This window comes from Nicotiana tomentosiformis, chromosome 2 (genome assembly GCF_000390325.3).
Source record: "Nicotiana tomentosiformis chromosome 2, ASM39032v3, whole genome shotgun sequence".
NCBI classification, from domain to species: Eukaryota; Viridiplantae; Streptophyta; class Magnoliopsida; order Solanales; family Solanaceae; genus Nicotiana; species Nicotiana tomentosiformis.
In genome coordinates this window covers 123,481,276-123,494,542 of record NC_090813.1, presented here as the reverse complement: position 1 = coordinate 123,494,542, position 13,267 = coordinate 123,481,276, and the positions used below count along the sequence as shown (strand labels likewise).

The window sequence follows — 13,267 nt, the reverse complement described above, 5'->3', positions numbered from 1 at the left end:
TTTGATGCCATAATAAGGCAATTGGAAATTGGTCACCTTGTAAACTGATTTGTACAACACCACCATATAATGGAGAATTAACCACATTTGTCCTTACATTCATTTGATTTTCTGAGCTTGTCTTGCAAAAAAGCTATTTTTGAGATTATAGTTTTAGGGTGTCTTCCGATAAACTTTTTCACAATGTATGCTCCTGTAAAGACAGTTAAGAGGCTGTTTGGAAAGACATAATTAGATTTGGGTGTAATGAGATTTGATTGCAGAGTCTTGGACAGTTTGTCAAGCTAAATAATTACTCGGTCAACATAAAATTAGATTAATTGAGGGGTGTAATGACATTCTTCAATTCTCAAGGTGATGTGTGAATTAGTGCTAATTACACTCTGTAATTATAAGGTGACTTTTTAATACCTAGTAATGAATAAAATTTAATATTATTTATGCACGTAAATTTGTCACACATAAAATTTATTTACTTATTTATCTAGAAAAGATTTGTTTAATTTTATTTTAAAATAAAAATTATTTAACTATGTAATTATAGTTGTACAACCAAACATGATATATGAAGTCACATTGTAACTATGTTATGCGAAACAAACACGTCTATGTAATTGCCATATTTAGAGGCGAATCTAGTATTTTAATTTTGTGAGTTCAACATTTAAAGTTTTTAGCATTGAACCCATTATATTTTAAAGTTATGAGTTCATATTTATAATTTACAGTAATTTTAGTGATTTTCACATATCAATTTATGCTCCGCGTTGAAAGTATTGAGTTCAGCTTAATCTGATAACTATATATTGCATCTGCCCCTGACTATATTGTGTAATTACTATGCTATATAATTACCATCCTAGTAATTACACCAAATTCAATTACAAAATGTCCTTCCAATCATGCCTTACAATTTTGTTCAAAAGCTTATTAGTATATAAGGCTGGCAAGTGGGCCGGTCCAGGCCCGGAACCGGCCCGGGACTGCGGGCCAAACGGTCTAACGGGCCAGGACCGTTTGGCCCGGTTTTATTGGGCCTGGTCCGGTCTCGTGGGCCGGTTCTATGATTTGGGCCCGTCAGGCCCGGGACCTTAGCGGGCCAAACGGTCCCAACGGCTATTTTTTTTATTAAAAATAAATAAATAAATAGCCGTTGGGCTGTCAAAAATAGCCGTTATCTATTTATAGCATTATGAGAAAGATGTGATACATGGATGACAACGGTAGATCAAAAAGATGACAGTATTATAGAGTCTATAGTCAAGTGAAGGAAAAGACGAGAGGTGACAGGCCTTGAGACAACAAAAGAGTATAGGCCATAAAATCATATCCTCATTTCGAGAAATAATTTCGTAACTCCAATGTGATTCCCAAAAGGAAAAGTTAGACCACAGAGTAATAAGAAATCAGCATGGACTGATGAAGAAGATAAACTAAACATGAATTAGGGACTGAGTAATAGTCGGCATCATGAGAATATCAGAGATTGCGTCCTGGCGATAATAGAATGGAGGACAGAAGAATACCCTTTAAAGGTCATTCTGGAAGAAGCTTCCCTAAAGCAAGCAAGGTGAGCAAAGTTAAGCTTAAGGGACTGTATGTGCCAGTTACACTAAGTGTCACCCTCGCGAGTGAGGAATTTCGTTATCCTTGGTACAAAAGGATTTCCGCGAGGAACGTAAGGATCATCGATAATGTGAAAAGATGCCAAAGATGAAAAGGTAAAACATCTATACGTAGATCGTCGTAGCTCCGATTCTTAGTACTCTCCTAAAGGGGGGAATATGGAGTGATGTGGCATTAAGTCAGAATTAAGCCGTTCAAGTAACTATGGAATGGTAAAAGAATGCGATAAAAATGAGAAAAGGGATGAGATTGCACCAATTCAAATCCTATAGATATGCTATAATTCCAGAACATTATGCAAACACGATGTCAAGGAAAGGAAGTAAGGGTTCCTACCTGAGATGTTATTGATAAATAAAGAGCCAGTGCAAGACGTAAGTTAAAACAAAGGGAATAACCCAAGAGGGATTACGCGGAATACAGATATGAAAATGGACCAACAAGCAGTTAGTAGTTGCTTCAGGAAGAGTCTAGTTATGGCTAGACAAGAGGTTACAGACAAATCAACAGATCATGCAAGATAAACATAGTAAACCCCAACATGGGAATTCAGTCTCGCAGATACGACATTGTGACCCTTGAGAAATATTCAGATAAGAGTTGGGTAGTTAAAGGTACCGTATGAATGTTATGGAAATAAAAGATAGTCTCACTGGGAAGACAGTCAAAACTTCAGTTCAGGAGCAAACCTACAAACACAATGGCGTGGAAATAAGTAACTACGGATAATTATAGGCAATTTCTAAAATAATATTTTTGTAATAATTGAAAAAATAAACTGAAAAGTAATTTTATAAAGCAATTAAAAACTGAAAAAAACTGAAATATTTTTAACTAAAAACTGAAGAAAAAAAAATTATTTTTTCAGTTTTTACAAAAACACTGCTTTAGAAATTTGTTTTTTAGTTTTTTTTCAGGTTTTACAAAAATATTATTTTAGAAAATATTTTTCAGCTTTTATAAAGCAGTTTCTTTTGTAAAAACTGGAAAAAAAAAAATATTTTCGTTTTTTTCAGTTTTTATTAAAAAAAAAATCAGTTTTTTCAAAAAAAAATTGCTTTAGAAAAATGATTTTCAGCTTTTATTTTTTCAGTTTTTTCTAAATAGTTTTTTTTAAAAACTGAAAAAAAAATCATTTGTTTTCAGTTTTTAGTAAAAATGTTTTTTTAGTTTTTTTTCCAGTTTTTACAAAAAAAAATTTATTTTTCGGGTATGGATAATGAGTCTTTTTAAATAATTAGGAAATATTTAGAATTGACCAACACGACGATGACACGTGTCCCTCCGTTTAAATGAGGGGTATATTTAAACCCAAAATATGACTTCAGGGGTATAGATAATCAATAGTATAATGAGGGATATTCTTAGACCATTTTCGAAAGTAAAAGGGTATATTTGACCCTTTGGTGTTTAATAATTTGGTGAACTGGGCTCTTTAACCGTGGATAGAAAAGATAGAAAAGGAAGGCCTATTTTTGTGGGTAAAGTGTTTATGAATTGGATATTGCTTTAGCAAGTTGCGCCAGTCAGTCCCCCCAAGTGGAGTTCTTGATAGTCGGTCCACTATCTCTGTGTATTTACTAATTTTATATTCCATTACTTATGGCATTTTGATATTTAAATTAAAGTTAGATGGCTGACCAAGAAAACGTTTTTAAAGATAAAATAATAGACTACTTAGTAAATAATTTCATAGCTTTAATGAAATTGTTCGAATTTTTTTGGGGGGGGGGGGGGGGGGGGATGGACATTTAGATTAAGTTTAAGAGGTAAAATGATTCTCACCGTGGTACAATACACAATGATTTTAGCCTTTGATAGATTCTTATCGTGACACAGCCATAAGTTTATTTGAAATTCTTCACGATTTAGTATTTCAAAATACTACTAGTAATAATTATGTTGGTATTTACTAATACTGAAACTCAAAATAATATTTGATGCTCAATTAAACTCACAGTGGGTATCCCCTCCGCCACCGGCCACTCTGATGGTCTTTGTACAAATAGTCGATCACATTCATTGTTTACTTTTTCTAATCATATACTCGGATTATATATTAATTATACATAATTATATATATATTATATAAATTATGCATATATTATACGTTCACTAATTATTTTTAGTTTAAGTGATTGAGTGAGTGGCTATTTATGTTTTTTTTTTTTTTTATAAAAATAAAACATAAATAAAAATCACGAGTTACGAGGCTGACAGAGCAACTTGGAATACAGTTGAAAACATTATGGGCCTTGGCGTAAATTGAACTAAACTTATTGCGGCCAATGAGAGGATTCTCGAGAAAATCCAAATATAAATATGGACGATAACATTTAAGTTCCTCGTTGCCAGTTTTGTTCATTGTTTTTGAAGTAGCCTTCATTTTCCAATTCAGCTCCACTTTCCCATGGCTGCCTCCTCCTCCATTAACCGATGGCTGAGGCCCGAGGTCTGTCTCATTTCCCCTACATCCACCCCCCCCCCCCCCCCCCCAATAACTTAAAAGGGGGATCTAGCTTAGAGGCAGCGGCTGCATGTGTAGTATTATAGTGCATTTACTATATAAAGGTTTTTGGGTTTTTATAGTATGATCACTAGATCTGAGCAACTGAGTACTGCTGATGCTATATTTTATTTTGTGATGTTATATATATAGGTGTATCCACTATTTGTAGCGGTGGGAGTAGCTTTTGGGATTTGTGGGTTTCAATTGGTTCGCAACATCTGCATCAACCCTGAAGTCAGGTACCCTCTCCCCACCCCCTCCCTTTATGCCGTTGTATGTGTGTGTGTGTGTGTGTGTGTGTGTGTGTTACTATGAACCTGGTTCTTAAAATAATTTTGAATAATTTTATTTTGTACATTTTTATGACATATTTGGACTTTCTAAGCAGCTAATTTCTTAAATGAAAAGGCATGCAATCATGCATCAAGGTTGATCCAGCATATATAAGTATAATTATGTATATAGTAAGACAAATAATAGTATTTAAATAAGTATATATATTTATAGATACACCCACATTTGATGCCTCTGTCACAACAATGCATCTCCTATTCTCTTTAATTTGATACCAGTAATTGCTCCAGAATTTTGGTTCAATTTATTGAAAAATGAACCTTTTTGGTTCATATTGAGTAATTGAATGCTATGCTTTTATATAGAATTTCTTATATTGACACCATTTTATATGCATAAATTATACATGTGTGAAAATAAGAAAGAACGAAACTGTAGGCGGAGCTAGGATTTTGAGTTTATGGATTCTAGATTTTAGAAAAGACATCTTACTGGGTTCTGAGTAAATTATTTCTACATATTAATTGAATTTTTTTGCACAAATACGAGATTTGTGCCAAAACTATTGGGTTCTGCCGAACCCATAATCACGCTTGTAGCTCCGCCCGTAACTGTAAGGAGGAAAAGAATGCAGAAGTATGAGGAAAAAGAATTCTAGAATGAGAAATCTTGCGGGCAGGGTGGTAGTAGAGAAATCTGGGGCTGGGGTGTGTCGTGGTATTAAGAGCATTTTTACAGAGGAGTTGGGCTGTTACATGGGAGCAATTTTTTGTTTTTTCGGGACATTATGCTTTCTTGCTGTTAAATAATTTATCGACACACAAAAGCAGTTATTTGTTGCCTCATCACTGAAAGTTCCATGGCTACATACAATTTCAACTGCAACTTTTGTGCAGTGTCTAGAATGAACTTCTGGGGCTTTTAAGAGATCAGTTGGCATTAGCTCCATTGCTTGAGACTTTTCCATGTTAGATGTTTCCTTTTGAACTGACATAGAAAGGGAAGAAGGAAAACTGTGTAAAAGCTGGGCTTTCAACTTCTCTAAGCTGCAGCTTATTGGTACTTTTAATGGACTTTACCTTCAGTTCTGATTGTATGTTGAGATTTTTGCTTATTTGGTGGTTCATTATCGTATTAGATGTTTCTTTTTAAGCCAACATGAAAAGGGAGAATGAAACTGAAAACAGGACTTTCAACTTCACTAAGCTGCAGCTTATTGCTGCTTTTAATGGATGTTACTCGTTGTTTTTCCTAAAATTTTCTGGAAGTCATAAAGAAATGAGAAGTGGAGTATTAGAAAGTAGAGAATTGCAATATATCTTATAGTTTCACTGGTGTCTTTGTGTTTATGCAAAACATAGGGTGACCAAGGAGAACAGGGCAGCAGGAGTGCTGGATAACTTTACAGAAGGGGAGAAATATGCAGAGCATGCTCTTAGGAAGTTTGTTCGTAACAGGGCTCCAGAGATCATGCCATCTATCAATGGCTTCTTCAGTGACCCAAAGTGATGGCTGAATTTAAACCTGAAATTGATTGAGACTGTTATTGTTTGTTTTTGACATTTGAATGAGATAGACTGGAATGGCAGTTTTCCCCACTAGCTTGGATTCAAAATGGATTCAGATATAAAAGAAAATCTCAAAATAAATGTCGTTAACAATCACAACTGCCTGTCTCTGATGGCCACATCTTTGCATTTTCATTTATATCTGCTGCATTTTGTTTTTCAAAATTTTATTGAGTATTAAATTAATGAATCACTATTTAAGTTGATAGGAGTGCAAGTAACTACTGTGTTTGCCTAAGTTTTACTGATGGCTTTGTACTGCCTTAGACATTTCGCTATTTGATCACCCATTTGTGCCACTTCTGGAGTAATTGGTAGGTCTTTCTGATACACAAGTCTTGGGATGACCTTTATTTCTTAATGCATGTGTCCACCTATCCTAACTTTGAGTTAGGATAAGCCCTAATAGAGGCACCCCATTAGCTTGGAGAAATTTCGGGTGCTGCTTATTAATTACTAGTATCATATTATTACGAGATTGTAAAATTTCCCTTACATTCACTACCTTGATGCTTCCTGAATGATCACAGTTAAAGTTTTGTTCTGATGTTATATGACAAGCTAAAGATTTAATGATGAACCTAGAGGCAGACCTAGCTTACTGGGTTTCGAATAAATTATTTATACGCATTAAGTAAATTTTTAAAGCTCCTATCATGTATAAGTTTGTGGTTGGCAATCTGATACAAGGCCATTAAGCAGACAACAATATGGAAGATTGATCTCAGACATCATAAATTCAACGGAAAAGCAAAACTTCAAGTAGCAAGAGGTGGCCATCACATGAAATCATTATGCTCGACTAGCGAATTGTAACTACAAATTCGACAAAATAGGGGCATAAAAATAAAATTACTCGAGCAATTCACTCAAAATGCAATATAATGGACGGCCATACAGCTCAGGTCCCGAAAAAAAGGGAAACGAATAAGGTCTATGAATTACTAATTTTTTGCAACTTACTAGCTCTAGTACACTGATCACATATATCAATTACAACGAAAAGGATCAAGGTAGAGAATGAGTCATGAATCATAAAAAAAAATTAACCCTCAGTCTAGCCAGGGAGAAAGGTTTGGAATAAAACAGAACTTTAGTTCTATTGGTCAACAGTGGAGACCTGTAGCCACTCCACATCAATTGCTTCTTTCCACAATGTGACATTGTTATCACCAGCAGCCACTGCCAACAAGTTTCCAGTTAAAGACCATGAAACCCTCCAAACAGGACTTTTAAAGTGTTTAAGAACCTTCCCTTCCCACTGATCTCCCTCCTTTGCCACAGTCCATATGACAACTGTACCATCTTCTGAAGCACTAGCAATTGTTGACCTTGGAAGGCCCAAGTTCGGCGCCCAGGCTACATCCCTAACCCAATTACTATGCATCTCAAGTGCAGGGAAGCAATCCATCTTCCATATGCCATTATATAACTTCCACACAGCCGCTAGATGCTAGCTTCTGAACAGGTTCAAGCACACCTGAACCTACTAAAGCACCAGGAGACATTGATGGCGCCCACGAAACAGATGTTACCCCGACCGGATGAGCTTGGTCTATTTTTGTGGTGTCCCAACCACCATCTGACCTAGCAGTGTGAACTGAGATATTACCATCAGAATAACCACATGCTAAACAAAGCCCAAGTTCATGAGGAGCCCACGAAATAGAGTTAACGGACGACTTGTGGTCACTAAAAACATGAGCTTGTGTCCACTCATTCTGATTGCCTTCCTTCCAGATTATGACTTTACCGTCATAGGAGCAGGAAGCAAGGATCGACCCAAATTTGGGATGCGCCCAAGCAACTTGCCAAACAGGACCACTATGACCACTCAGAGAGGCAAGGTGCTGTGAAGCAGAGTAGTTGCCTACACCAACGATTTTTATGGTATTCTCAGATGATGCTGTTGCCATACGTTTTTCGTAGTAGTCCATAGAAACATCATAAACTGTGTCATTGTGACCGGTTTCAATCTTGGCACCTTCTCTTGTTTCTATGCAATATTTCTGTGCTCCTACATTTATCAGTTCGATCCGATTTTAGTAAACATCTCTGTTTGAAAGATAACTACTTTAAATACACTCCTTTCCACACACACCCTATATGGCTAGAGAAAGAACGATTGTAAACTATAAATGATCGACCAAAATAGAAAATCAAGGCTAAATACTCAACCTAAAACATACATCACAATTAGCCCAAGCAATACAGGCAAGATACAACTATCAGGGACATCTGCATTTGAGAATCCATCATTAGAGCTTTCGCATGATATTAATTTTAAGCTCATGGTCCTTCAATAATAGCACTTTAATTCAAGACATCAGACCAGAGGAAATAATAACAGGGTAAACCTTCCTTCACAACAGTAAGTAGCAAGAAAGACAATGCTTCATTAATGAACATGGCATACACAGACTAGACTAGAGTAGGACAAAAGCAAATGATAGCTAGTATTATTTTGGCCCGGGGGAGAGCTGGCGAGGGGGCTTGGAGGGAGGGGGAATGATCTAAATCAAAGAATATAATGGGAGTACAAGTCAAATTAACCAAAGAATCAACCAACTTGCTGAAACCCCTTATATAATCATAAGAAGAAGTTGGTGAGTTGCAACATTAAAAGTTAAGCACATGAAATTGATGGCATCAGAGGATCATAGTAAAGCATTTGAGAAGTTCGAAGTAGCATATTGGTATAATAATTAATGTTCCACTGGTCCTGATCCTTCAAACAATATATTACACTTACTATCCTTGTGGAAAAGAAGAAAACCTATATCACCGAAGTTCATATTTTCTTGAATAAACATCAGAGTTAGCTTCTACATTTCTGATACTATTCTAAGAATTTATCAATCAATAATACAAAGCTACAACCCTGAGATCAAAAGACAAGAATCATAAACCCTGACTTGAACTAATCTGATGACACTCTGTACGACTCATTGAAAACTTTTCACTGTGAAATATCCGTCAACTTTATCAGCTACACAGTTCCTCTTTCTAAGCTGACACTATACAAATGAGCATAACCGTGGAACGTTTAGCTACAGATTAACTCCCAATCTAGGTTTTATGTAAGCAAAAAAAACAGAAAGATGCACATACAAATAACACATTACTGGCATAAAATTATAAATTAGGCCGATCAGCAGAGTCACAATTAGCTGACTTGAACCTCGAGTAACGTTTGAGGTAAAATAGAAAACTCCAATATATAAACATATATAGGTTGAACCTCCAGAAAAATATCAGTGCATTAATGGACACGAAAGATCGGTTCTTTTTTCTCACTAAAATTGTTCAGAGAGTGATATTTGAAGAACACATTTGCATTAGATAAAGATCATTATATATTCCGAGCTTCTTTTCCCTAATTAGATACCAAAGTCCTGAGCAAAGAACAATTAAAATATGTTTATCTCGTCTTACCAGTGGTAAGTAGATTAACTTCAGTTATTCAATTAACAGAAACATACAATAAATAACTCCAAATGTGATCCAATTTCAATGGGGAAATACCAATTGCTGAATAGCCGAAACCAAAATTAGGCCCACACAGGGGAACCAACTCTAGGACTCAAACATAAGCTATGGGTCGAAACTATTTCCCATATATATGAATCCTCTATATTCATTTTGCCCCATCCGGTTCATTTCATTCCTGGGTTATAAAAATGATGGATCTAGAATTTCTACCTGGATCTTAATCCCCAAAGAATAAATGTTACCAATAAAGCATGGGGAAAATTGAAGAGCAATGCAGAGTTATAGTTACAGCCGCACAAGCATGGAGTATATATAAATCTGTCACAGATTAAGGGGTAAGGGAATGGTTTACCTGTGAAAGAAGGGCAAATCTGGAGAGAAAGAACTGAGCTGGTTTTCTAATGCTAAATGCTTATTTAGTTGGTTTAATAATACAAAAATCAATTATCTTTTTTTTAAAAAAAAGCTAAGTGTTTATTTTTGTAAATCGGACTATAAATTGGGAGTATCTATTTATTATAGAAATAAAGGGATTTAAGTTTTCACCAACACTAATTTTTACAAATGTTCTACAATAATAACTCTCAAATTAATCAAAACACTTCGAAAAAATTCCAACAACTATAACCATGTTAATGAATCACAAAATTAAAGGTAGTTACTTAAAGCTCTCTCACTTTTATTTTCGTTTGTTCTTTTTCACGAAACAAAACCCTTGCATTAGTCTTGGATGATCCTCTTGTCTCAAATTTGAGATTATTCAAAGAATTTTCTTTTTGGTCAATCAAAGAAATTCATTAGAGCTAACACGGAAACCTTTTCTTGTGATTGTTTTTTACATTTTAAAGATTGTATTTTAAGGTGCAAAACACTTTCAATTTCTACATATTTCCCTTTAAAATGAGATGTCTCTCCTTCTTGTAATTGCAAGTTTGTAACTCTTTTTTGTTTCATGTACAAATTTTCGTTGCATATGGTATTACACTATTACTAAAATTCTCGTTGACTTTCTGATGTAGAGTAAATAAGTTGCACATGTTATATAGTTATAATGATTGCCAAAATTTAATCATTTATTGATTCTTTGGAAACTTAATCGTAAAAATTAATTTATAAAATTAATAATAACAAAAACATACCCAGCATTATCCCACACATGGGGTCCGGGGATTGTTAGTTTGTACGCAGACCTTATCCCTACCTTGTGAGGATAGAGAGGTTGTTTCCAATAGACTCTCGGCTCAGGAAAGCATAAGCACCACAATAATGAAAATATAGATAAGAAGGGACAGTACCAAAAAGTCATATAAGAGCAGACTAAAAACAAGACAGTAAGGTGATCAACAATAAAAGAAAACAACGGTTAGTCATAAATGCGTCAATACTACTGTGATGACCACTCTAGACTACCTACTCTACTACCCTAATCCTCGGCCTTCATACCTTCCTATCAAGGGTCATGTCCTCGGTTAGCTGAAGTTGCGCCATGTCTTGCCTAATCACCTCTCCCCACCTCTTCTTAGACCTTCATCTACCTCTTTGTGGGCCCTCCAATGTTAACCACTCACACCTCCTCACCGGGGCGTCTGTGCTCCTCCTCCTCACATGACCAAACCGCCTAAGGCGCGCTTCCCGAATCTTGTCCTCAATAGGGGCCACACCCACCTTATAGCGAATAACCTCATTTCTAATTCTATCTAACCTGGTGTGCCCGTACATGCATCTCAACATCCTCATCTCTGCTACCTTGCTACCTTCATCTTCTGGACATGAGCGATCTTGACTGGCCAACACTCAGCTCCATACAACATCGTTGGTCTGACCACCACTCTGTAGAACTTACCTTTAAGTTTCGGTGGCACCTTCTTGTCACCCAAAACACCGGAAGCGAGTCTCCATTTCATCCATCCCGCCCCAATACGATGTGTGACATCTTCATCAATCTCCCCATCTCCCTGAATAATAGACCCAAGGTACTTAAAACTCTCTCTTCTATGGATGACTTGCGAATCCAGTCTCACCTCCCCTTCCCCTCCTTGAGTCTCGCCATTGAAACTACACTCAAAGTATTCTGTCTTGGACCTGCTCAACTTGAAACCTTTAGATTCCAGGGTCTGCCTCCATACCTCTAATTGCGCGTTCACACTGTCTCGTGTCTCATCGATCAATACAATATCATCTGCAAATAGCATACACCACGACACCTCCCCTTGGATATGGCGCATCAGTATGTCCATCACTAGAGCAAGCAAAAAAGGGCTAAGTGCCGACCCCTGATGCAACCCCATCATAACCGGAAAATGGTCTGAATCCCCACCCACCGTCCTCACTCGGGTCTTTACTCCATCATACATATCCTTAATCAACCTAACGTATGCAACAAATACACCTCTAGCCTCCAAACATCGTCAAAAAACCTCCCTCGGAACTTTATCGTACGTCTTTTCTAAGTCGATGAACACCATATGCAAATCCATCTTTCTCTCCCTATACTGCTCCATCAATCTCCTAACAAGGTGGATGGCTTTTGTAGTCGAACGTCCCAGCATAAACCCAAACTGATTCTCAGAAATAGACATACTCTTCTCACCCTTAGCTCTACCACTCTCTCCCAGACTTTCATACTATGGCTAAGCAGCTTGATACCCCGATAGTTATTGCAATTTTGGATATCACCCTTGTTCTTGTATACAGGAACCATCGTGCTCCACCTCCATTCTTCAGGCATCTTCTTCGTTCTAAAAATGACATTAAATAACCTAGTGAGCCACACCAAGCCTGCCTTGCCCGCACTCTTCCAAAACTCCACTGGATTTCATCCGGCCCGGTCGCTTTGCCTCTGCTCATCTTACGCATAGCCCCCTCAACTTCATCAACCCTAATCCTCCTACAGTACCCAAAGTCACAGCGACTCCCGGAGAGTTCCAAATCACCCAGTACAATACTCATGTCTCCCCCCTCGTTCAAGAGACTATAGAAGTAGGTCTGCTATCTTCGACGGAATTGCCCCTCATCCAACAAAACTCTACCTTCTTCGTCCTTGATGCACTTCACTTGGTCCAAGTCACGAGTCTTCCTTTCTCGCGCCTTGACTAATCTGAACAACCTCTTATCCCCACCTCGGCTCTCGAGTTCCTCGTACAAACGACTAAAAGTTGCAGTCTTGGCCGCCGTAACTGCTAGCTTTGCCTCTTTCTTAGCCAACTTCATAACAATTAATACATTAGTCAAATTTCAATAACAATTAACATAGCTTATATAAATCCAACAACAATCCCAACAACTTGTTCATGTATCTTGTTTACAGATAATTACAGATATGAGTTTAAGTTATACTATTGTTTGTTAGATCGGAAACGATGGAAAGTTAGGAAACGACCTCAGTATTTATTTAAAGAAAAGAGAGATCGAGGTGCAAGCAAAGTTCCTTTAACATTTAAGTTGACTGAAACACAACTTACATTCCAGGAAGAGATTTGCTTTGGATGCGAATATGCAAGAATAGTATTGATTGAAACTTTCTCAAAAAACATTTTAAAATAACATACAAATATCAAAAGATTTTATTAGAAGTCTTTAAAGAGATAAAAGTCGTGGAAATCTTTAAAGGTCGATACCCTGCAAGTGGTAACTTTTTATTTGCAAAACACAAAACTTCAATCACCCGTAAAATAGCAAATAACCTGCTATAACCTGTAAAATACACTAATATTATAGAATTCTTTACACTGTAAATGTATATAACTTAAATCCTTGAACAAAACACAAGTCAAATTTC

The 13,267-nt window shown here is 36.5% G+C and overlaps 1 protein-coding gene and 1 pseudogene across 1 annotated transcript; one reads left to right on the top strand and one right to left on the bottom strand.

The window, feature by feature from the left end:
* Positions 1-3,898: 3,898 nt before the first annotated feature.
* Positions 3,899-6,096, top strand: LOC104085953 (uncharacterized). The gene is made up of 3 exons (XM_009590074.4): positions 3,899-4,078; positions 4,286-4,374; positions 5,791-6,096. Exons 1-3 carry the CDS (start codon positions 4,037-4,039, stop codon positions 5,936-5,938), a joined length of 279 nt encoding a protein of 92 aa, XP_009588369.1. The 5' UTR covers positions 3,899-4,036; the 3' UTR covers positions 5,939-6,096.
* A 742-nt stretch (positions 6,097-6,838) lies between these two features.
* LOC104085955 (protein transport protein SEC13 homolog A-like) lies at positions 6,839-11,843 on the bottom strand (annotated as a pseudogene).
* Positions 11,844-13,267: the final 1,424 nt, after the last annotated feature.

Bases quoted from the DNA above. Each gene is read 5' to 3' on its own strand.
- LOC104085953 (XM_009590074.4), top strand. From the start codon at position 4,037: ATGGCTGCCTCCTCCTCCATTAACCGATGGCTGAGGCCCGAG. The intron at 4,079-4,285 runs GTCTGTCTCATT...TTATATATATAG, and splicing joins ACCGATGGCTGAGGCCCGAG to GTGTATCCACTATTTGTAGC. The intron at 4,375-5,790 runs GTACCCTCTCCC...TGCAAAACATAG, and splicing joins TGCATCAACCCTGAAGTCAG to GGTGACCAAGGAGAACAGGG.